Source organism: Selaginella moellendorffii, unplaced genomic scaffold (genome assembly GCF_000143415.4).
Source record: "Selaginella moellendorffii unplaced genomic scaffold, v1.0 SELMOscaffold_58, whole genome shotgun sequence".
Lineage (NCBI taxonomy): Eukaryota > Viridiplantae > Streptophyta > Lycopodiopsida > Selaginellales > Selaginellaceae > Selaginella > Selaginella moellendorffii.
Window position 1 is genome coordinate 998,034 of NW_003314319.1, and position 20,858 is coordinate 1,018,891.

Here is a 20,858-nt window from a genome sequence, read left to right on the forward strand (position 1 = left end):
AAGGAGCGCGATATTTCGAGCGAGGTGGTCTCTCAAGAAATGCGAGGAAGAGAATATACGAGCAGAAGGAGAGAAATATTCCCGGCGGCGTTGGAATATACGTTTTGTACGGCAGAACAAAACCTCCGTAGTAGCTATGGCGAATTTTAGGGCTTGGCAATTTTGAGCTGGGAGGTTTTGGCCGTTGGTACCATGGCGGGGAGCGGCGAAGAGCCGCTCAATCGGGAGCTCTATCGCGTTCCGGGCCACGCAGGTGAGTGAGAAATCCCAGATTTCTCCCATTTCTTCCTTCTCCTCCTTTTTTCCAGGGTGGTTTTCGTGGACCGGCATCCACTCCATCGAGCGCGAGGCCCTGGTGGAGTTCTTCGAGGGCAAGACGCTGTCCAAGACGCCAAAGATTTACAAGGAGTACCGCGACTTCATCATCAACAAGTACCGGGAGAATCCCCGGCGGCCGCTCACCTTCACGGAGATTCGCAAGATGCTCGTGGGCGACGTGAATTGCCTCCGCCGCGTCTTCGAGTTCTTGGAGCTGTGGGGGCTCATCAATTACCACCCCGATCCCGCCGAGGCTGTCAGCTCCATCGTACTGCCCTCCAACTCCAGCGCTGCCGCCGCTCCTCCTCCGCCCGGCATCCAGATCGTGTCAAAGTCATTCGCCGCCAACCCGGCCTCCAACTTGGGGTCGCGAGAGAACGCTTTCCACAGCAAGCAGCAGGGTGGCGGAGGTGGGAAGTCGCAAAACTCTCCGGACGGGAGCTCCTCCTCCGAGTGGACGGCCGAGGAGACGATGCTGCTGCTGGAGGCGATATCCAAGTATGGAGATAATTGGAACCGGGTCCAGCAGCACGTAGGGAGCAAGAACAGGGGGCAGTGCGTGAGGCAGTTCATCCAGCTCCCTTTTGGCGACCAGTTTCTGAACGAAGATCTTGGGGCCGTGTCGTCGTCGTCGCCGGTGGCTTCCAAGTCGCTGGAGAATGGGACGAGCCACGAGGTGAGGCATCCGACCAAGAAGCAAAAGTTGTCACACACGGAAGCCAAGGCAGCCAAAGGTGCTCAGCACGCACACCAGGCAGCGCCCAACACCGCTAGCGCGCATCAACCGGAAGCTCACCATGTTTTGGAGGAGGTGACGCCTTTGACAGACGCCTCGAATCCACTCCTCTCGCAAGTGAGTCTCACAGCATTGCATGGTTTTTATTATCGTTTTAACCTTTTGGTTTTTATTCTTTTTTTTACTCTCGGACAGATTGCTTTCATGTCAGCAATGGTGGGTCCTCGAGTGGCTGCTGCGGCCGCTCAGGCCGCCCTGGCAGTTCTCGCCGAGGAGGAGCCCGCGGTGTCACAATTACCATTTTTGAATCAGCAGCAACAGCAACAGCATCACCCGCATCAACAAAAGGGGCAACAGCTGTCAAAGGAGCAACAGCAGCCAAAGGAGCAACAGCAGCAGCAGCAGCAGGATGAGCAAGTGGCCGCAGATAAAGAGGAAAACAAGCAAAACAACGCTGAAAAGTACGTGATGCCACGCACTCTTTTTCCGGATAAAAATCCCGTTTTTCTCGTTCTTGCAGCGACTCCGACGTAAAGCCTGAGGCGGACGCCACTCCGGAAGTCAAGCAGCAGCAGCCATCAGGTACTAAACAAGCTCTTCTTGTTTCTTTCTTCGATTAGACATTTCATTTGGGACGAACTTTATGAACAGCGGAGCCAGTGGAAGACAAGGATCAACATGCAAAGAAGGACAAGGAAGAGACGAGGATTTCGGCGGCAAAGCTGCGTGCGGGGCTTGCTACGGCCATGGCTGCCGCAGCTGTGAACGCGAAGCAGCTGGCGGACCGTGAAGAGCGTGACATGGAGCTCCTCATGGCCAACATTATTGAGAGCCAGGTGCGTAGGAGCAAAAAGCTTTCTTTTCTGTATGGTAACAGATCGAACTTTTCCTTTGGCAGCTAAAGAAGCTCTACAGCAAGCTCGATCATTTCGAAGAACTCGAGCAGCTAATGGACATCGAAAGGCTGCAACTCCAACAGATGCGAGAGCAAGTGTTTGTGGACCGCCTCCAGCTCATGAGGCAGCAGCACGCGAGCGCCGCCACCGTTGCCGCATCCGCTGCTACGTCCGCGCAAGACAAGCCATCGTCATAACTTTCACTCTAGCAGAGAAAAAAGCTCCAAACTTTTGTGTAACATAAACATTTGTAACACAGTGACCCCAAACTTTTTGATCTCTTCCAAGGGAAAAAGAAAAGAGGATCACAGGCCAGGCCTCCTCCATTCCGGAGCCACTTATGCGTTATATACAAAAGCCACAGCGAGCGTCTCTCTCTCTCGCCACTCCACAGGCTTCTTCTTCATTGTCATCAAGTTCCTTCCTCCATAAGTAACTTTGCGTTGATGGAATGCATCGATCGTCCAGACCGAGCGTTGCTTTCGCTTCTTCCAAACCAGTCTGGTCCATCCGGTCATATCACCGGGTGTTCTCTGATGGGATGTAAGGCTCGAACAGCGTGGCCCAGGGATTGAAATCGAAGGCGACCACGTTTGCTGCTCGAGAGAATTCCGCACGGAGTGCCTTGATGCTGTGCTTGTCCACAACCCGGCCCAGATCGTGCGTCACTTCGAACGGGTCCTCTATGCAGATGAGGTGGCGTTCGTTGCCAATGCGTCGTGTCCACTCTTTCTCGTTCTTGCTGTAAACCAGAAAGAAAGACAAGATCACGAACTTCGTCTGAAGTTTTTACTGGTTTTACCTGAGATATCCTCCAGTTCGGACGGATATAACCGAGTGGTTGTAGTCGTGTTGGCAAGCCCAATAATCAAAAAATGCAGTCAGTAGTTCTCCCAAAGTTTCCTTGTTGTCGGCTCCAAAGTCACGCAGCGTCTCGACTTGATCGTAATACGCGCATCTGATGCTTCCCACTTTCACTTCATACGTGGGTCGCATTTCCTGGCAAAAGCCACGCGGGAGTTTATAAACAAAAAAAACAGCAAGGAAAGGGCCATGCTTACCTGAAGACACGGGAGTATCGGCGGTCTCCTTTGCTGAAGAAAATGTATACACATCAACACATAGCTGGAAAACAGAACAGGAATAGCTTAATGCTGAATGACTCCCGCGAAAACAAATCAATACGTACGCATAACTCGAGAGAGTTCCGCGATAAGTATCGTTTACTTGTCGTCTCTTAGCCCAGTGCTTCACCATGAAAGCTAGCTGTCTCAGGCGCACGTCGATTTGAGCATAGTCGTGCAGTAACTTCGAGTTCACGACCGCCAGCGTGTTGTTCACACAGATGTCACAAGAGATGCCAGTTGCAGGCTCCGTAAACTTCACTATCGGAACTCTAGCATGCGTCAGCGCCTGCAGAGATGAAAAGAACAGCGGATTAATAGCGCGAGAACAAAGACAAGCAAGAAACCGACCTGTACGTTTAACATGGCATCTGACTCGAGGATAGTTGCCATTTGAACCACAAGTTCGATCTTGTTCGGTTCTTCTTCATCAACGGAGAGGCAAACATCGATGTCACTGTTACAAACTCCAAACGCATTGACACACGATCCGAAAAGAAAGAGGCGTGTTCCCGGGAGCTCCCTCTCGAACAGGGACTCAAGCTTTGAGAAGAACTTCCTTCTCCGGACCTCTTCTTCCTCGGTCGGTATAAGTTCGTCGTAGAGGGAGAGAAGCTCACGCGTGAAATTCTGCAAATCCAGTCGGTAAAGAAGATCACGTCTGTGCATGGGAATGACACGCCTGGACTCCCTGAAACGGTTCTCCTTTGGCTGTAAAGAGAGACAAATCAATGAAAAGGCTGCACAGAAAGCAAGCACATACCTTAAAGAACTGCGGAGCTTTACCCTCTCGACGGTGACCGTCAATTTGTAGCTCCTCGAGATCTAATGAAGCCGTCACGTCTTCTTCTTCCAAAGCATCTAGATTATGGAGCCTCTGCTTAGACTCCTCAAAAGCTGCCCCAACTGAAGAGTTTTGCGTACTTCCCGATGGTAAACCTGGATGTTCAAGTTGGGAAGCCAACGAGCGTGCCTTTGGAAACTTGTAGTCTGGCTTCTTCTCCGCTGGAAATGCTGCCTTCGAGTCGGCCTGTTTTATTCTCCATTCCTGTTGATGTTTTCTCCTCGCCTTCGAGTGAGTCCCGTTTGAAGATTTAAACGACTCGTCCCTTGCATCAGAGACATCACAGGAGGTGATGTCACTTGGCTCAGCATCTCTCTGCCTCTCATTTACCGCAATCCACTGGCCAGCAGAACCCCGACCACCGCGTCTGGCGTCAGTGCGGCCGGTACCTCGGCGCCTTCCCGCACCTCGAAAGTCATCGCTTCCTGGCTCAAATTCTGCCTCTCCATTCGCGTATCTCCCACGATACTCCTGTAGTCTTCCGGATGCTGAGTTCGTCCTCGGCTTTTCATTCGCCTTAGAGTCGACATAGTCGTAGCCGTTCAAAGGCTGTCTCGAGGAGGCAGGCTCCGATCCTCTTCGCTTCAAAAGTGAGAAACCAGCCGCTCCACCTCCATCAACTTCTCCAGACGTCTCGTTCACTTCAGCACTCAAACTCCGGTGGCTAGCTGACGGTTTGAGTTCGCCTTCTCCGTCAAACAATGCGTGCCTCGACGAGGGAGGAGCAGCCCACATACGTCCAAGGATGTCATTTGGACTCTCCGGTGGAGAAATGATTTGACGCCTCGGGGGTCCTATGGGGCCGTGAAGTGTAGATGGACTTCCTTTCTTCGATGGCTCTCCAGAGTCCCCACTGTCCGATGTAGCATCCAGCTTTGTCGAGGATGTGGGCTTCACACGACCAGGACCACCTTGTAACAACTGAAGAAGCTCGGAACCGTTGCCGTAGAACTGCTGCTTGTCATCCTTCACAGGTGTAACCGATCTTCTTGGCTGCTCCACGGCGCGTTTAGAGTCCGAGCTCTCTGCAGCACTCGGTCCAAAAACCGGGGAACCAAAGTGAAGGCCAGGACCAGGACGAACTTTAAGCTCCCCAGACGAATGTGGCGGATGAACCATATTCTCGGCAGCCTGGAAAGTCGGAGCATTTGGAAAAGGATACGGCACTGGCGGGTGGAACGGTCTCTCGACTGGAAGCGGAGCAAACGAGCGAAGAAATCCGTGGTCCGACGGAGTCAAGAACGGATCCGAAGGAAAAAGTGGGTCTTGGTGCTGCTGGAAGTGAGGTGACCACCCACCAAATCTTATTGCCGGGACGTAGAGTGGTCGTGGAGGAGGAACTTCTCCTCCTCCCCCTCCTCCAGATCCTCCAGGAGGAGCGAAGCTGTGGCTGGGACCGTGAGCTGCGACTGCTGGATCCTGTAGCTGCCAGGAATCGCTGCTACTGCTTCTCAGCTGCTCGTCGCCCCCACCGCTCTTGAGAAAATGGAGTAGCAAATCGCCGCTGGGAGAAGAAACGTCCAGGCCCAGTTCATCCTCGGACTGCGTAGTGGCAACCAAGGCGGACAAGTTTGGAGGACGAACTTGTGGCGGATTCCACGTCATGGCTGACTTCCACGCTCCCAGTCAGAGAATCACCGCCCGCTACATGACTGATCGCCCCAGAAATCCCGAAACTCTCGAATGCGCCCCTATTTTCTAGCTGCCCCGGCCGCGGAGATGAGAGAAATCCACACGATCGCCTGCAAAGCCTCAGCGTTCAGCTCAATTTCCGAGAGATCCTATGCTTGCATGAATCTAGATCGGCTACTCCGGCTCTAGGCCAGCGAAATCGCGGCGCGGCGCCGGCGCTGGCGCTGCTGCTGCTTCTCGAGGCGATTCTAGTATGCATACCTGGCTCATCGCCGGCGCTGCCGGAATAAAACGTGCTTGCGACGCTATTGCCTGCTCCTCCCCTGTCCGCCATAGCCGCGAAGAAACCTAGAAATGCTTGTACCCTAGCCAAAGCTCCTATATCCATAGCCTATGACACATTCATTCATTGAACTATCCGAAGAATATGCCACGCTATGCTATGATATTCCCATTTCTATGTATATTAACAAAACTTTGGTAAGTTAAACAATGCGCAGTGTTCTTTCTTCTCATCTAAATAGCATCTTGAGTTCCTCGATTCGAGCGCTTCGTACCTCTTCGTCTGTAAGAGCTCCGGCGATCAATCGCTGCTTCCTCGCTTGGACCTGTTGCATTCTCTCCTCCACCGAGTCCTGTGAAACTCTCTCAGAATTTCAAGCGTTTCAGGAGGAAATGGAAACTTACTTTGACGATGAATCGCTTAATCGATACGTTTTGAGTCTGGCCGATACGGTGGATTCTCATTATGGCTTGTTCTTCCACGGCAGGATTCCACCAAGGATCCTGGAAGGAGTGTCAATTCTGACGATGGCAAAACGAAACTATAGCGAACCATGAGAAAAGCGTTAGATGCGGCCGTCAGGTTGAGTCCCACGCCTCCTGCCTTGAGAGAAATGAGCATGACCTGTCGAGAGTAGAGTCAGTCCCTGTGTCGAGAGGCGAGCAATGAAAAGCTTACGGCCACGTCTGGAATATTGCTGAAGTCTTTCAGCACTTGTTCTCGCTTATGCTGCGACAATGTTCCGTCCAAGCGGACAAAACGGACGTTCTTCCTGGAAGTGCATTGTTAGAAACACGAACAAAGCGAAAGCTCCAAAGGAAAGACGACCACGGGCTCGTACCGTTTCAATGGTATCTCTAGCAAGTCGAGAAACGCTGTCCACTGACTAAAAACAACGCTTTTCGACTCACGCAACGTTTCCAGCTGCTGCAGAAGGGCCTCGACTTTGGATGACTCCTTCCACTGTTCCTCGACATTTACTCGGAACCGGTTACTCGTAGGTACAGTTATAAGTTCCTGTTTAGTACAAGAACGCCTGCATGACAGCCATGGATAAAGAAGGAGAGCTTGCGGAAAGAAAGAAAAAACTTACCTGCATATCGGACAGGGACCTCCGGCGCTAGTACGCCAGCTATTAAATAGGCACTCACGGCACATTTGGTGAGCACATGGTGTAAGAACTGCGTCCTCTGGCATTTCCAAGCAAATTGGACATTCAGCAGTGTCCCCTTTACGAATATCATCAACCACTTCTTTCACATAAGCCGTTGAAGGGACCAGGGAGGAATTCTTGTCCAAGAAACGTCTAGCCAACTTTCCAAGGTCCGCGTAGTCTTCAGTGTCGCCACGGCTGCGCAACGAAGAAAACTTCAGAAAGTGTGTACAGAAGACGACGCATTGTCTACCTCAGAACAAGAAAAGGATGATCACAAGCTTGCCGTAATCGAAGTAGGAGTTCGAGTATTGACGCATAGTTATGAAGAACTTTACCTTCTTGAACAAACTGATCGAATTTTACCTGATCACATAAAGAAAAAGGTGTTCAGCAATGAAAGAAAAATAGATGAGTTTTTCTTCCTGCCTTGGATCTGTGGTAAAGGGCATCATAAAAATCACGCTCAGACTCGGATAGGTTGCATTCAATAACTTCACATTGAGCTGGTGGGAGCACCAGAATTGGCCTGTGAATTCAACTCATGAGTGAATACAAGACAATGCACGGTGGGAAAACAAAATGTCTACCTTCCTTCTTTGTCAGTTGAATCTTTTGTTCTCCGAAGCATTAAAGGCTTCAAAATAGCCTGCAGAAGCTTCAATCCGCGCTCATCCCCCTCTTCGTAAGGCTTCTGAATTAGCTTATACCACCTGAAAAGATTACATGTTTCAGAAACATTATAGAAACTGTGAAGGGCTGATACCATCCCCAGTTGCACCACGGTTCAACCCGGAGAAAATGGAAAAGACTGTACATATCCTCGAGCTTGTTCTGCATTAGAAAAAAAACTGCTAGTTAGCTAAAACATATAGAAAAGGTTCTTACTTGCACAGGAGTTCCAGTCAGGCACAATCTGCGGTCTGCCACAAGCTTGAAAACAGCCTGAGCAACGCGAGACTTATTTGCCTTGATAGAATGAGCCTCGTCTAATACAACTCTAAACCAATTCACGTTATGGATTGGTCCGTCGTCTCCGCTCTACAAAACACCGTGAGTGAGAAATTCTGCTTTGAATTACTAACTTACATTGTTGCATTCCGACTGAACAACGCCATAGGTGGTCAGGACAACATCGTGCTTAGAGAGAGTTTTGGAATCTCTTGATCTATCAGGTCCATAATAAGCATAAACAGAGAAAGTGCCAGAAGATACGTGCGTTTCAAGCTCTGACTGCAAGCACAGGTTTAAAAAATTCAAATACACATCAATGAAAAAACACATACCCGCCATTGACTAAGCAAAGTCATGGGACAGATTATAAGAGTGCCACCCTCCTTTGGATCACTTGAACTTTTAAAAGACTTCGTTTTTGCCACTGTTGGCTGCACCTGAGAGGTATTACATCCTTTGCGGCGATTGCAGAGCAAAAGAGATATTGTCATGACCGTTTTACCAAGCCCCATAGCATCAGCGAGAATCTGATTTGATAGAAACATAAGATACCGATTAGCAGATTTGACGAGCAAAATACCCCTCCTCTTGAAGCCTGGAGTGCGCTAGGAAAGTCCAGTGTTGCCTCGCCAGAAAAAGAATTCACGTAAAAAGAAGAGGCTCGCCTGCAAAAGGGATGACTAACCAGCATGACACGAAGTTGAATCATACCTATCCGCAATACGGTATTCAGACCAGCAAGGATGAAGAGCTTTAGCAGCGTCTTCCTGAGTGACACCATCTTCCAGTTGAGACATCCAAAACAAAGCTTGCTTTTGGTAAGGCCTCAGCTTGCATTCTAGACCTTCAGGTTCCTCCATTTCCTGGTGTGTCGAATGTTGAGTCATGGAAAATATGACAATAAACATATGCGTACCTCCAGTTCGCGACTGTCACTGGTGCCAACCACATGATCGACCTCCGAATCGGGCATATCTTCAGTATCCTTCTGCTCGACTTTTGAACGCTTTGAAGGTGGCCCTTCCTGTTTAAAAAAAAAAGTCGCAGATTGTCTCACACATGATCAGGCTCTTTCATAAAACTACCTCTGGACGTCGACAAGTGTAGACATTTAAATCTTCTGGCGTAAACTGGGCCTGGACAGCAAACTATGTTATAAACAAAGGCCAAAACAACACGATGTTGTACCTTTCTAAGAGGAGTCATCTTTAAAAGCTCCATCAACGACGGAAGAGGGCGAAAAGTTGTCTCTTCAATCGATACTGTTCTCTTGTATTTCACAAATAACGACTTATTGATGTAAACTCTGCAAACACATCATGTAGGGATACACAAACTTCTCCAGGAAATTAAGAACATTTTACCTCAAATCGAGAACTATGCTGCTCATAAGAGAGAGTGCCTCTGGTGCCATTTTGCACCTCCCCAGTATGTTTACTTTATTCGAGCGAACCAAAGGTATTAGACACTTGGCCCAGTCAGCTGGAAGCCGTCCTATCTGTGTGCAAATAGTTAGAATCAAAATAAATAACGAGTGAAACGTACCTCTCCTGAAGTTTTTGTTGAGAACCTTACAATGTCGGAGCTTGCTTTCTGCCGAGCCCAAGGCTTCTTGTGTTCGAAGGACTTCTTCTTACTTTCAGCTGCAGGCTTGGGAAAGTTGAAGGACACGAAATCACCAACACCAATTCGGGATCCTCTGGAAGTCGAGTAACCGGCAACTTCTGTCTCTTCGAGGAGCCACCACCTCTCTGCATCTAAAACAACCGAGTGCTTTTCTGTACAACTGGCTAATGGAGAGGTTAATGGAGCAACCTTAGCTCCAGACGAATAGGCAGCTTTACCATCTTCTGGAGTTTCGACTTTCACAGAACCCGGTTCCATCTTCAGCGAGACATTTGGAGCTTCGACTTTAGCAGAATCCAAACCAGTCTCCATCTTCACTGAGCCATTTGGAGCTTCGACTTTCGCAGAATCGAAACCAGTCTCCATCTTCACCGAGCCATCTACATCACAACGAGCTTCGACCTTCACCGAAAAATCCGAAGCTTCAGCTCTCACGGAATGACAACCAGCGTCCACTGTATCTAGCTTCATCGCGAGCTTTCGGGAATCCAAGCTACAATCTCCGATCGAAAGCCCTGCTAAGGCGCTAGAAACAGACTCGCCATCTCCCCTGGCAGCCTCACCGGAGCTCTCGACCGCCTTGGCATCTGTTTCCTTCACCTCGGCATTCTTTGCTCCTTCAGTCTTTCTCTTTTTGGTCCCTCCTCCAACCTTACCATCGTTGGCTTCACTATCTACTTCGTTGGCTCCATTTTCTACTCCCGAATCATCTAAGTTTCCTGTTCCGCTATCAGTGCTCACCTCGGTACTCATTGTTGTCCTACCAGCCTCAGCTTTTGCGGGAGTTCTTGGCGATCCACTGGAAGGTTTTGCCGCAGAGTTCGTTGTCACGGTAGAGCTCCCTGTTATCGACGATTTCCCAACGCTGGGGCTCCTCGCCTTGGCACTGTTTGTCGAAGAAACCGCACCCTGCTTCTTCCTATTTCTAAAACCCGGAGTCTCAAGCACAATGTGCGCGGCCATTTGGAGATCGTTCCTCGACAAGTGTAGCGCGTGAACGAGATCCATGTCGCACACATCGCTGCCAAGGACATCCCGGAGAGCGCGAAAACTTTCGTTGTCAATGCGACTTCCTGGCGGAGAAGGCCCAGAAATTCCCATTACCTTGTCCAGCTCCAAGAACTCCAAGAATGCCGATCAAGGCTACCCCAGCGCCGTCTCCCGGGCGACCGCAGCGATCGCGCGGGCAATAGATAACCTACAAATCCCCTCCAAGAACCCTAAAATGGAGTAAAGACCACATAGCGCGGGAAATTCCTCGCGGGAAAAAATCTATTCAATGGACGCTAGACAAGAGCCTAGAACATAGGCCGCGCCATTCGCGGGCTCCAGGGACACCGCCTTGTTCCCCGCTCGAGCCCCAATCGATCCACTGCGGTGCGCCACGGACGATCCCAGCAACGACCTCCACGCCACGACATCGATAGGATTTGCGAGCAGCATTTCCTCGGCTAGCTTCAATCCTGCCCCACTCTTCCCGAGCGCATCGATCACGGCACTGTAGTGCTCCACTCGAGCCGCCAGGGCGTAATCGCTGCCCATCGAGCGCAGCCACTGGCAGGTCCTCTCGACGCTTCCGGATCTCGCGCACACACTGAGGATGCTCGTGAAAGATCCCTCATCCACGATGAATCCCTCGGCACTCATCGCCCAGAGGAGCTCCACAGACTCCCCGAATCGCCCATTCGAGGCGAATCCATCAAGCATCGCGTTCCAGGACACGCTGTTCCTCTCGGGCATCCGATCGAAGAGCCCCTTCGCTCGCGAGATCTCGCCATTCTTTGCGAATCCATCCGCGAGGCTCGTCCAGGAGATCACGTCCGGGGCGGGGATGGAATCAAACACATCCTTCGCGACACCCAGTTGCCCATCCCGGGCAAGCGTGGTAACAATCGCGTTCCAAGACGCGACTGGCGGATCGCGGATGGAATGAAAGATCTGCAAGGCGTCGGTGACAAGAGATTTCTCCGCAAACGCGCCCAGCATCGCGGTGCACGACACAGCGTCCAGCTCCGGCATACCATCAAAGATCACTTTAGCGTGCTCGAGTAGCCCCTTATTCCCGTACGCCTGGATCATCACCGTACAGGAAACGATACTCCTCTCGGGCATATTCTCAAACACCCGCGTCGCATCTTCCAGATGCCCGTTATAGGCATATGCGTGTAAAAGCCCGGCCCACGACACAAGGTTCCTGTACGGCATTTGGTCAAATAGGTGCTTTGCTTGCGAGAGATTGTCTTCCCTTACAAATAATATGATCATTGTGTTTCTTGCAAACACGTCTTGCTGAGGCATCTCTTTAAAGCAGAGTTTTGCTTCTTCAAAATGACCTCCACGGGCAAGTGCTGCAAGAAGAGTGTTCCACGAGATTGCATCCCGGTCTGGCATTTCCGCAAAGATGCTCTTCGCAAGCTCAATCTTTCCGATATCCACAAACCCCTTGATAATGATGTTCCACGAGAAGAGATCTCTCTCAGTCATCAAATCAAACACGTTCTTGGCCTGATCCATATACCCGCTTTGGGCATACGCTGAGAGCATCGTATTCCACGAGACCGTATCCCTCTTGGGCATCGTCTCAAACACCGCTTTCGCCGCGTGAATATCTTGATTGGCCACATACGCTCCCAGCAAGATGTTCCACGAGAATTGATTGGGTTTTTCCAAGCCATCGAAGATCCCGGAAGCGCCTCGCAGGTTCCCACAATCTCCATACTTTTGGATGATGAGATTGGCGAGGTAGCGATCGCGGCAGTGCGCACTGCGACTCAGTCTGGCTCTTATCTCGTCAAGATCGCTGGAGTTTCGGCAAGAACGTATGAATCCCGCAAAGGCCTGGATGGAAGAGCAGGAGTCCATAAACTGGAAAGTTCCATAGAAACCAGAAACAACAAAACCACAAACCAAGAAGAACCAGTGGTACTATCTGGACATAGAAAAGAAAGGATTGTTCCTTTGTTCCAGAGAGTTTGAATGTAAGTTGGTCATGGCCGGTTTTTTATAAGATCTTGTTTTGACTTGGAGAGGAATCTTAGAGCAAAGAATTCTTGCATTCTCCACGGGCTATGGCGGAAGGGGCAACGCACCGCATGATCGACACAAATGGCATCAAGATGCATATAGCAGAGATGGGATCAGGTAAGGCAATCACAAAAACGCAGAGAATGAAGGAAAAAAAGATGATTTTGCGACGATGATCGACCAGGAGGGCCGACTGTGGTGCTGCTCCATGGCTTCCCCGAGACGTGGTATACATGGAGGTTCCAACTCAAGGCGCTGGCGGACGCTGGTTTCCACGCCGTTGCTCCAGACTTGCGAGGCTTTGGTCTCACCGAGTGTCCCAGGGATTCATACGGCAACTTCAAGCTCACGCCTCTGGATCTCGTGGGAGATATCGTGGGTCTCATCTATGCTCTCGGAGGAGACCCGGTACGTGATGATTTTCTAGCATCTTAGTTTTCCAAATCCTCCCTCGATCGCAGGTGTTCGTCGTGGGTCATGACATTGGAACATCCACAGGATGGAACTTGTGTCGCATGAGGCCGGATCTCGTGAGAGCTTATGCTTCGCTTGGAGGTCCTTTCGTGCGAGCCGGAGGAGCTCCAACTTTTGGACTTCCCCAGGAAGGAGGATTCTACGTGAATCGCTTTGGTGTACGTCTGTGAATCACTTTTGTTCACAGCTCTAGAAAATTCTTTCCAGGTACCTGGGAGAGCCGAGAAAGACTTCGCTCGATTTGACACGGCCACCGTGCTCAAGAACATCTACACGCTCTTTTGCCGGTCCGAGCTCCAGATCGCCGGGCCCGACGAGGAGATAATGGACTTGGTCACCACCTCGGACCCCATCCCGAGCTGGCTCACCGAAGAGTTCATCAAAGTCCAGTCCGAGCTCTACGACAAGTCCGGCTTCGAAGGCCCGCTGCGCTTCACGTATCGCGACCGCATGAGGTTTGCAACTAGGAAATCTATCCCTTTGCTGGATCGAGTTTGTTGGATTTTTGGCGCAGGAAGTTTGAGCTCATGGCTCCCTGGATCAACATACCAGTGACGAGCCGCTGCCTCTACATCACCGGCAAAGATGACTATGTGCGCAAGTTTCCGGGGCTGGACGAGTACGTGACCGGTGGTGGAATGAAGCGAGACGTCCCCAACCTCGTCGACGTTGCTATTGTTCCCGGTGGCCATTTTGTGGAGGAAGACTCACCTAAGGAAGTGAACTCGTTGCTCATACGCTTCTTCAAAGAGTAAAGCATTCCCATTGCCTGGAAAATGAGAAATACTTATTTTTAAATGAAAAATTCAATAAAAATGTATTATATATATTACTCTTCAGTTTCACTGTCTAGATCTTCTAGCCAAGCCAAGACACGTTCTTTGAGGCACCCAAGCCGCGTTGACCAACTTCTTTAATGAAGCCAACTTGGTAGTCAGGTACGTGAAAGTCACATCCAATCATCCAACTCTTCATACCCTCCACCAAGTTCTTGCAGCCGTGGAGACAGAAACATATGTTCCTAGGAAGCGTGCCCTGCGTTTTGTTCGGCTTGCGGGGTTTGAAACTCCACTGACTTCTTAGCATCAAGATAGATTGGACAACATCTCTGTGTTTGAATCCTTGTTTCTGCATACGAGCTTCCATTCTTACGGCATTCTCGATAGTCTTCAGAAAAACGAAACTTAGAACTAAACCACGAAAAGAGAGAGAGAGACCTCTCATAACTCAGATCTCCAACAAGGAGATCTTTATTTACCCCTCGTTCTGCCGGCTCTACAATGAGAGCATGCTGCTCAGGTCAGTAGCAGCGTGGTATCGTACGAGGCTGAGTCGCAATGTATATCAACTCCTCTTTTATTACTTCCGGCGATCATGCTTTACTCTTTGAAGAAGCGTATGAGCAAGGAGTTCACTTCCTCGGGCGAGTCTTCCTCCACGAAATGGCCGCCAGGAAGAACAGCAACGTCAACGAGGTTGGGCACGTCTCGCTTCATTCCACCGCCGGTCACGTACTCGTCCAGTCCAGGGAATTTGCGCACGTAGTCATCTTTGCCGGTGATGTAGAGGCAGCGGCTCGTTACTGGCATGTTGATCCAGGGAGCCATGAGCTCAAACGCCCTGCACGAAAAATTCGATCAAACTCCATCCAGCAAAGGTATCCTGAAAAACCTCATGCGATCGCAATATGTGAAGCACAGCGGGCACTCGAAGCCGGACTTCTCGTAGAGCTCGGACTGGACTTTGATGAACTCCTCGGTGAGCCAGCTCGGGATGGGGTCCGAGGTGGTGACCAAGTCCATTATCTCCTCGTCTGGCCCGGCGAACCGGCAAAAGAGCATGTAGATGTTCTTGAGCACGGTGGCGGCGTCGAATCGAGCGAAGTCTTTCTCAGCTCGCCCAGGTACCTGGAAAGAATCTGTGAGCTCAAAGTTGGATGGAGCAGTGATTCACGGACTTACACCAAAGCGATTCCCGTAGAATCCTTCTTCCGTGGGACGTTTAAATCCTCCGAAGGGAATTCCAAGCGAAGCATAAGCTCTCACGAGATCCGGCCTCATGCGACACAAGTTCCATCCTGTGGATGTTCCAACGTCATGACCCACGACGAATACCTGCGATCGAGAGAGGATTTAGAAAACTAGGAGGCTAGAAGATCATCACGTACCGGGTCTCCTCCGAGCGCATAGACGAGACCCACGATATCTCCCACGAGATCCAGAGGCGTCAGCTTGAAGTTGCCGTATGAATCCCTGGGACACTTGGTGAGACCAAAGCCTCGCAAGTCTGGAGCAACGGCGTGGAAACCAGCGTCCGCCAGCCCCTTGAGTTGGAACCTCCATGTATACCACGTCTCTGGGAAGCCATGGAGCAGCACCCCTGGTCTATCATCGTCGCAAAATCATCTTTTTTTCCTTCACTCTTCTGCGTTTTTATGATTGCCTTACCTGATCCCATCTCTGCTATATGCATCTTGATGCCATTTGTGTCGATCAAGCGATGCGTTGCCTCTTCCGCCATAGCCTGTGAAGAATTGCAAGAACTCTTTGCTCTAGTTTTATAACCCAACACCTGTGATTTATCACCAAATCTTCTTTCACATATGTATATCATCGTCAGTAGCAAGCCTCGTAACCTTGGTCTATTCTTAATTCCGCGTCAAAACTGGCTCTAATCTCGTCAATATCGTTGGAGTTTCTGCAAGAACGTATGAATCCCGCAACGGAGACCATAAACTGGAAAGTTCTATAGAAACGAAGAAAATTTGATAGCACAGAAAACACAAAACCAAGGGACGAATTTGCGCGCTACTAACTAGGTACAAGGTTATTGGCCGTAGCTAAGATCGAGGAGGCAAAATTATTTCGTAACAAAAAGAGGGACCTTAAGAAGGAAAAAAAAAATCCAAAGCCAGCGAGGAGAGAGGAATAAAGAAAAAAACGGAAAGAACAAATGAAATGAAGGCGAGAACACTTATCATCGATAGAGGGGCGGTAGTAGTAGATCAACACTCACAGCCAGACGATCTTGGCAGTCTATTGTTGTTTGTAATGTCGATCGTGTCCGGAAGATAGCTGCGAGAATTACATCGAAACTTAGCGCTTGAAAGATCACAAACAAGCAAACTTACAAGTCTTCCTCCGGTTCGCTCCTCAAGGCATTTTTGGCGATGCATTGAAAGGCAGCCTCTACGTTGTAGTCTTCCTTGGCAGACGTCTCAAAGTATGGGATGTTTCCCTTGGAAGCACACCAGGCCTTGGCTTTCTTCTCGGAAACCTGGAGACACAAGCGTAAGAGAGAGTGAGAGAGAAGCGAGAGAGATTGAGCGCTAGCACTCACCACTCTACTGTTCCCTCCATCTACGTCGACCTTGTTGCCGAGAACAATGAAAGGGAAGTTCTCTGGATCGGAGGGACTTGCCTGGAGACTGGTTTAGAGACTGATAAAGAGCTTTCAAGCATCTCATTTTACCTGGATGAGGAACTCTTCTCGCCAGTTGTCCAAGTTGTCGAACGATTTCATCACATTCACGTCGTATACCAACACGCAGCAATCAGCACCTCGATAGAATGCCACACCGAGGCTTTGGAATCGCTCTTGACCGGCTGTGTCCCATATCTGGAAAACCAAAATCCCAATTCGTAAGAAGAAAGAAATTTTTTTGGAGCAAAGATCACGACCCACCTGCATCGTCACTAGCCTGTCCTCCACTTGAACCTCCTTGGTGAGAAAATCGGCTCCAATAGTAGCCTTGTACTGGTTGCTAAACTTCTTATTCACATATCTAAGAGTAGCGTCAAGGCATCAAACAAGAGAGAAACAAAGAGATTTCGCAGCTCGATCACAGCGAGAAAACAACCAATAGGATACTGATTCATTAGCGATGTCTTCCCGACTCTGCGCAAGAATCACACAGATTGAGCTCGATTACTCACTCATCCCTTAGAAATCGATTATAGACCCATACCCGCTGTCGCCGAGAATGATCGCCTTGAGGAGAGTTCGCTTCCTGGACGCCATGCTGAGCTCGCGCTAGAAATCCCGGCACAGATCAGGCGTTGCGCATCACCAGTGGAACTCTCTCCACAAAGAATCCAGCAAACCCTACGACAGCGATGAACCCCGTGTTGCCCTAATATTAAGGGTAGTGTATCTTTTCTTTTTTGCCTGTGACGTGTCGACAGACGTGGCAATTCCTCTTTTTCTCTCACCCGCGCGAATCTCCGCCGTTGTTTTTTCAACGGCTGCAGATTGCTCACTCACTGAAGCTTTTGACGCTTTTTGTTTTTGTTGTGGCCTTCTTGTTTCTCCGGAAAGCTCGACAGCTTCTTTCTTATCTCGCTGAGCTTCGCTCCAGCATCTTTGAAAAGAGCATTTGTGCTCAGTGCTAGCAAGTCCTGGATGATCAAAGAAAAAAGAAGGTCAAAATCTCGTTCCTCGTCAAGAGTTATCTGGTACCTGTACGTAGCTCATTGCGGCAATGTTGCGTCCAAGGACGTTTTTAAAGCTCTGAAAATCCACAGGCCAGAAAACATGAGGGAAAGATAGGAAGAAAAGTTTACCCGCACGCTGCCGTGAATTTCTTGAACACTGGTTACAATTGCACGGGCTGATGGTGTTGCAATGAGTTGTTCATGGTGGATGCGTAGTAGCATCGTCGCTACTCTTCCTACAATTTCCACCTTTCAACATAAAAAACACACGAGTCAGTGAAAGCAAGATCCAAACACGAAAGAAGCTTGTACCTGACTACCATCGGGTATCCACTGCTTGACGTATTCCAGCAGCTTCAACGCATCCGAAAATGGGAGCATCTATAGAAGAAAAGTTAAGAACTTGTAGCAAAAACAAACGAGAGTTCATACCAGGAAGGCTTGCTCGAGATCACTAGGCCGGACCGAAGTAACAGCACGAAGGACGTAGGCAGCGGGTGAGAGACCGAGCATCATAACGTTGGGTTGGAACTTCGTTTTTTCTCCAGCCTCCTGCAAATACATGCATGAAATGGTGATCATCTTTTTGGAGTTACACCAACCTTGTGCTCCAAAATCTTTTTCCTTTCTTCCTCGGCCAAGTCCAAGGCGTCGATGATAGAGTCCGCAGCAGACACGGTATCCTGCGTCTTTCGTCCGGCCAAACCAGAAGCTCCTTCTTCCGGAGCTTCTTGCCTAGGCGCTCTCGAATCGTCTAGCTCGGAATCAAACCGTGCCTCCAGTTGCTTTTCTCTTTCTTCCTGTGAAGTACTCACTTAGCAAGCCACCACCAGATTTAAAACGCTACCTCTATGAAGAAAGGTTCTTCTGTCCGCTCCCACCGGCGTATCGATCTGTCATGCGATCCGGTGATAATAAAATCTCCGTAGAAACTCACTGCAAGGCACCAGATCTCGGCGTGGTGTCCCTCCAGTCTTAACAGGTGCTGGAACTTGTCCGCATCCCAGTAGTTGACAACTCGGTCTTTACCAACGCTGAAAATGTAATGGGTGTTTGGAACAAACTTCAGTGCCATAACACTGTCGTGATGAGCGAAGAGAGACTTGTGGCAGTCTCCAAAGTCCATTCCCCAGATCTTCATATTCTTATCCGCAGAACCGGAGGCAAGTAGAGCTCCATCGCTCGAAATATCGATGCAAAGGACGGGAAGCTTGTGCCCGTAGAGCGAGAGATAAAACTTCAAGCTATCTGTAAAAAAGATCTGCTTTGCAACATGAATCGTCAGCGTCACAGCCAAAACAAAGTCACTCACTTTCACAGTGGAGTCGAGAAGCGCAACAGCCAGATACTTTCCATCCGGACTTACACGAACAGCAAGAACATCCTCGGCCATTCTTAGAGTACGCACATTCTCAATAGTAAGCTGCTTGAATGCCTGGAACTTGTCCACGTCAAAATCCACACACGAAGATTAAATACAAGAGTTACCTTGTCGTCCGCTTGAACAAGATCAAACCTCCAAAACTTCACGTCATTATCTGCGCTCCCGGTGACAAAGCCTTCACCATTTGGTAGAGCTGACACGGACCACACCGCTCCAGAGTGGGCTTCCACAGCTCTCACTCTCTCCCCTGATCGAACGTCGAAAATCTCCAAAGCTCCCGTCTTGGTCCCAACGATGGCGTGATGGTTGCCAGGACCAAACAAGCCACACAGACCGTAGCCAGCCTCCATTGTCCGCAAGCAAGAACCTGTCGTTGGATTCCAGATCTTCACTGCATTGTGGCTGGTCGTCAGGAGCAGCGTGCCATCCATTGTGAGCACCGCCGAGCGGACGTCCGACCTGTGACCAGGGAGATCGATGGAGTGGACTTTGGCCGACGATTCTGCTTGCACTTCGTGGACTTCCAAGCTGTTGTTGTGCAGTGAAACCGCCAGCGTGCACATCACTTCTTTCCTCGAGTGTAGAGGAGAGATAGCAAACGATCTCGCCTTGTGTTTCAGTCGAACGATTTGTAGAAGCCGGATATAGTCCGATGCCTGGAACTCGTTACCATCTTCCGGCTCTGTCACTGCTACGTTTTCCGGTTTCTCAGTCTTGTCAGCCTTCTCTCTCTTTCTCCGTTTCCTCCTCTTGGCCTTCTTTAACGCTTCCTTGTCGTCATGCAAGGAGTAAACCTCCAAAGACTTCCCGGCACACTGGCAACCGAGAAGCGTTCCCAGCTCGTTGAATCTCAAAGTGACTACTCGATCGTGGCTTTGTTTCTTCACGTCTCCCAGAAGCTGGAGCACCTCCCACTTTCCCGGATCGCTGGAAGGCTCGCTTGATACTTGGAAGAGCCTGAGTTCCATGTCCGCACCACCAGTGACGACGTAGCGCTCCAGAGGATCCACATCGAGTGACCAGACTTCACTGCGGTGGCTCACGATCGTCTGGACGCAAGCTTGCGTTTGTATGTCCCACACACGAACGAAAGTATCCTTGGACGAGGTGAGAAGCTTGTTCCCATTCTCAATGAAAACAACATCAGTCACCTGGAAGAAAATCACGTCTAAGGAACAGAAAGAATGAATGAATGAAACTACGAGTGACTTACCTGGTCTCTGTGACCTTGAAGACGAAACAACCCAGTCTCGCCTACCGTATCCCACACAATAACGTCAGTGTCTTTGCTTCCAGTGGCAAGCAAGGAGCCATTTTTATTGTATCTCAAGGCAGTCACTGCTCCTCGGTGGCTGTTCATGGTTGATTCACACGCTCCCTTGACGATGTCCCAGATTCTAAGTGACCCATCGGAGTAGCCACTCGCAACCTCGAGTAGACGAAAAAAATCATCAAGCGAAGAGAAATGGAAGACAAGAATGTGGGAGCTTACCAGTGAGGAAGAGGCAGGCGTACATGCGATAGCAGTGACGGCGGGCCTGGAGCCTGATTCGGGGAGAGAGGGCGCGAGAGAATGCACGCAGAGTCCCTGCTTGACGTTCCAGACGAGGAGCTTGTCGAGAGCGCCGGCGATGAGGAGCTTCCCTGTGCTATCGTAGCACAGATTCGATTCCGCCGACACAACCACACCGAAAGAATTGCATTCCTCGTAGCGGAGGTAGGACTTCACCATGACTAAAAAAACCCTAAACCCTAACCTACTTTCTTAAGTTAAGAAATTGTAAAATATTTTAAATTTTTAAACATTACTACTTAAAAAAATTATATTGCAACTAAAATTTAAAATCAGGTTGGATTCACATTAAATTTAATAATTCATTAATAAAAATGATAATATCAAGACTTATGAATATAGTTACCATGTATATTATTTGTTATATGTCATCCATATAAACACTTATTATTTTTATGACATTT

General features: G+C 49.7%; 8 protein-coding genes across 9 annotated transcripts; 2 read left to right on the plus strand and 6 right to left on the minus strand.

Moving 5' to 3' along the window:
- Positions 1-3: 3 nt before the first annotated feature.
- Positions 4-2,232, plus strand: LOC9651169 (SWI/SNF complex subunit SWI3A). Its single transcript, XM_002983459.2, has 6 exons — positions 4-253; positions 309-1,171; positions 1,250-1,515; positions 1,575-1,636; positions 1,706-1,890; positions 1,953-2,232. Exons 1-6 carry the CDS (start codon positions 193-195, stop codon positions 2,145-2,147), a joined length of 1,632 nt encoding a protein of 543 aa, XP_002983505.1. The 5' UTR covers positions 4-192; the 3' UTR covers positions 2,148-2,232.
- LOC9655066 (UTP:RNA uridylyltransferase 1) lies at positions 2,210-5,929 on the minus strand. Its single transcript, XM_002983547.2, has 7 exons — positions 5,812-5,929; positions 3,838-5,660; positions 3,426-3,785; positions 3,140-3,363; positions 3,012-3,075; positions 2,753-2,949; positions 2,210-2,692 (listed from the first exon to the last, which is right to left on the minus strand). The coding sequence occupies exons 2-7, from the start codon at positions 5,521-5,523 to the stop codon at positions 2,470-2,472; spliced, it is 2,754 nt and encodes a 917-aa protein (XP_002983593.2). The 5' UTR covers positions 5,524-5,660; positions 5,812-5,929; the 3' UTR covers positions 2,210-2,469.
- A 62-nt stretch (positions 5,930-5,991) lies between these two features.
- Positions 5,992-10,761, minus strand: LOC9651170 (DNA repair protein RAD5A). The gene is made up of 20 exons (XM_002983548.2): positions 9,486-10,761; positions 9,305-9,438; positions 9,129-9,246; positions 9,026-9,076; positions 8,857-8,964; positions 8,652-8,803; positions 8,521-8,605; positions 8,273-8,467; positions 8,076-8,219; positions 7,875-8,027; positions 7,753-7,820; positions 7,577-7,699; positions 7,416-7,515; positions 7,240-7,352; positions 6,927-7,184; positions 6,675-6,869; positions 6,512-6,605; positions 6,386-6,457; positions 6,238-6,336; positions 5,992-6,185 (listed from the first exon to the last, which is right to left on the minus strand). Exons 1-20 carry the CDS (start codon positions 10,665-10,667, stop codon positions 6,063-6,065), a joined length of 3,567 nt encoding a protein of 1,188 aa, XP_002983594.2. The 5' UTR covers positions 10,668-10,761; the 3' UTR covers positions 5,992-6,062.
- A 77-nt stretch (positions 10,762-10,838) lies between these two features.
- LOC112351182 (pentatricopeptide repeat-containing protein At4g02750-like) lies at positions 10,839-12,428 on the minus strand. Its single transcript, XM_024688541.1, has 2 exons — positions 11,410-12,428; positions 10,839-11,289 (listed from the first exon to the last, which is right to left on the minus strand). The coding sequence occupies exons 1-2, from the start codon at positions 12,426-12,428 to the stop codon at positions 10,839-10,841; spliced, it is 1,470 nt and encodes a 489-aa protein (XP_024544309.1).
- Positions 12,429-12,554: 126 nt separating this feature from the next.
- LOC9651171 (epoxide hydrolase A) lies at positions 12,555-13,891 on the plus strand. The gene is made up of 5 exons (XM_002983460.2): positions 12,555-12,707; positions 12,775-12,998; positions 13,052-13,222; positions 13,272-13,519; positions 13,579-13,891. Exons 1-5 carry the CDS (start codon positions 12,635-12,637, stop codon positions 13,817-13,819), a joined length of 957 nt encoding a protein of 318 aa, XP_002983506.1. The 5' UTR covers positions 12,555-12,634; the 3' UTR covers positions 13,820-13,891.
- A 437-nt stretch (positions 13,892-14,328) lies between these two features.
- On the minus strand, positions 14,329-15,150 carry LOC9655067. Its single transcript, XM_024688598.1, has 4 exons — positions 15,026-15,150; positions 14,736-14,971; positions 14,429-14,684; positions 14,329-14,394 (listed from the first exon to the last, which is right to left on the minus strand). Exons 1-3 carry the CDS (start codon positions 15,122-15,124, stop codon positions 14,444-14,446), a joined length of 576 nt encoding a protein of 191 aa, XP_024544366.1. The 5' UTR covers positions 15,125-15,150; the 3' UTR covers positions 14,329-14,394; positions 14,429-14,443.
- A 624-nt stretch (positions 15,151-15,774) lies between these two features.
- Positions 15,775-17,310, minus strand: LOC9651172 (ras-related protein Rab7). The gene is made up of 7 exons (XM_002983550.2): positions 17,032-17,310; positions 16,935-16,961; positions 16,749-16,848; positions 16,536-16,682; positions 16,404-16,484; positions 16,195-16,340; positions 15,775-16,138 (listed from the first exon to the last, which is right to left on the minus strand). Exons 1-7 carry the CDS (start codon positions 17,082-17,084, stop codon positions 16,069-16,071), a joined length of 624 nt encoding a protein of 207 aa, XP_002983596.1. The 5' UTR covers positions 17,085-17,310; the 3' UTR covers positions 15,775-16,068.
- On the minus strand, positions 17,192-20,619 carry LOC9651173 (WD repeat-containing protein 3). 2 transcript variants are annotated; one of them, XM_002983551.2, is made up of 11 exons: positions 20,374-20,619; positions 20,095-20,310; positions 18,986-20,032; positions 18,810-18,932; positions 18,345-18,758; positions 18,100-18,297; positions 17,930-18,049; positions 17,810-17,878; positions 17,627-17,746; positions 17,523-17,573; positions 17,192-17,461 (listed from the first exon to the last, which is right to left on the minus strand). In XM_002983551.2, exons 1-11 carry the CDS (start codon positions 20,611-20,613, stop codon positions 17,324-17,326), a joined length of 2,736 nt encoding a protein of 911 aa, XP_002983597.1. In that variant the 5' UTR covers positions 20,614-20,619; the 3' UTR covers positions 17,192-17,323. The 2 variants fall into 2 exon arrangements, with proteins under 2 accessions (XP_002983597.1, XP_024544362.1); XM_024688594.1 differs by having other exon boundaries at positions 20,095-20,619.
- Between the last annotated feature and the right edge of the window lie 239 nt (positions 20,620-20,858).

Excerpts from the sequence above, each read along its gene's own strand:
- LOC9651169 (XM_002983459.2), top strand. The coding sequence starts at position 193 with ATGGCGGGGAGCGGCGAAGAGCCGCTCAATCGGGAGCTCTATCGCGTT. Across the intron at positions 1,172-1,249 it reads CGAATCCACTCCTCTCGCAA|ATTGCTTTCATGTCAGCAAT; the intron begins GTGAGTCTCACA and ends ACTCTCGGACAG. Across the intron at positions 1,516-1,574 it reads AAGCAAAACAACGCTGAAAA|CGACTCCGACGTAAAGCCTG; the intron begins GTACGTGATGCC and ends TCGTTCTTGCAG.
- LOC9655066 (XM_002983547.2), bottom strand. The coding sequence starts at position 5,523 with ATGACGTGGAATCCGCCACAAGTTCGTCCTCCAAACTTGTCCGCCTTG. Across the intron at positions 3,364-3,425 it reads ATGCCATGTTAAACGTACAG|GCGCTGACGCATGCTAGAGT; the intron begins GTCGGTTTCTTG and ends TCATCTCTGCAG. Across the intron at positions 2,693-2,752 it reads CGAACTGGAGGATATCTCAG|CAAGAACGAGAAAGAGTGGA; the intron begins GTAAAACCAGTA and ends TCTGGTTTACAG.
- LOC9651170 (XM_002983548.2), bottom strand. The coding sequence starts at position 10,667 with ATGGGAATTTCTGGGCCTTCTCCGCCAGGAAGTCGCATTGACAACGAA. Across the intron at positions 9,077-9,128 it reads AGATGACTCCTCTTAGAAAG|GCCCAGTTTACGCCAGAAGA; the intron begins GTACAACATCGT and ends TTTGCTGTCCAG. Across the intron at positions 7,516-7,576 it reads TCAACTGACAAAGAAGGAAG|GCCAATTCTGGTGCTCCCAC; the intron begins GTAGACATTTTG and ends TTGAATTCACAG.
- LOC112351182 (XM_024688541.1), bottom strand. The coding sequence starts at position 12,428 with ATGGACTCCTGCTCTTCCATCCAGGCCTTTGCGGGATTCATACGTTCT. Across the intron at positions 11,290-11,409 it reads CTGGGTGTCGCGAAGGATGT|CGTGTCCTGGAACGCGATGC; the intron begins GTTTGATTCCAT and ends CGAGAGGAACAG.
- LOC9651171 (XM_002983460.2), top strand. The coding sequence starts at position 12,635 with ATGGCGGAAGGGGCAACGCACCGCATGATCGACACAAATGGCATCAAG. Across the intron at positions 12,999-13,051 it reads ATGCTCTCGGAGGAGACCCG|GTGTTCGTCGTGGGTCATGA; the intron begins GTACGTGATGAT and ends CCTCGATCGCAG. Across the intron at positions 13,223-13,271 it reads TCTACGTGAATCGCTTTGGT|GTACCTGGGAGAGCCGAGAA; the intron begins GTACGTCTGTGA and ends AATTCTTTCCAG.
- LOC9655067 (XM_024688598.1), bottom strand. The coding sequence starts at position 15,124 with ATGAGGCCGGATCTCGTGAGAGCTTATGCTTCGCTTGGAATTCCCTTC. Across the intron at positions 14,972-15,025 it reads TCTACGGGAATCGCTTTGGT|GTACCTGGGCGAGCTGAGAA; the intron begins GTAAGTCCGTGA and ends GATTCTTTCCAG. Across the intron at positions 14,685-14,735 it reads ACATATTGCGATCGCATGAG|GGCGTTTGAGCTCATGGCTC; the intron begins GTTTTTCAGGAT and ends TTTTTCGTGCAG.
- LOC9651172 (XM_002983550.2), bottom strand. The coding sequence starts at position 17,084 with ATGGCGTCCAGGAAGCGAACTCTCCTCAAGGCGATCATTCTCGGCGAC. Across the intron at positions 16,683-16,748 it reads ACAGGCTAGTGACGATGCAG|ATATGGGACACAGCCGGTCA; the intron begins GTGGGTCGTGAT and ends TTGGTTTTCCAG. Across the intron at positions 16,341-16,403 it reads ATGGAGGGAACAGTAGAGTG|GTTTCCGAGAAGAAAGCCAA; the intron begins GTGAGTGCTAGC and ends TTGTGTCTCCAG.
- LOC9651173 (XM_024688594.1), bottom strand. The coding sequence starts at position 20,613 with ATGGTGAAGTCCTACCTCCGCTACGAGGAATGCAATTCTTTCGGTGTG. Across the intron at positions 18,759-18,809 it reads TTCTCGACTCCACTGTGAAA|ATCTTTTTTACAGATAGCTT; the intron begins GTGAGTGACTTT and ends GTTGCAAAGCAG. Across the intron at positions 17,879-17,929 it reads ATCTCGAGCAAGCCTTCCTG|ATGCTCCCATTTTCGGATGC; the intron begins GTATGAACTCTC and ends TTTCTTCTATAG.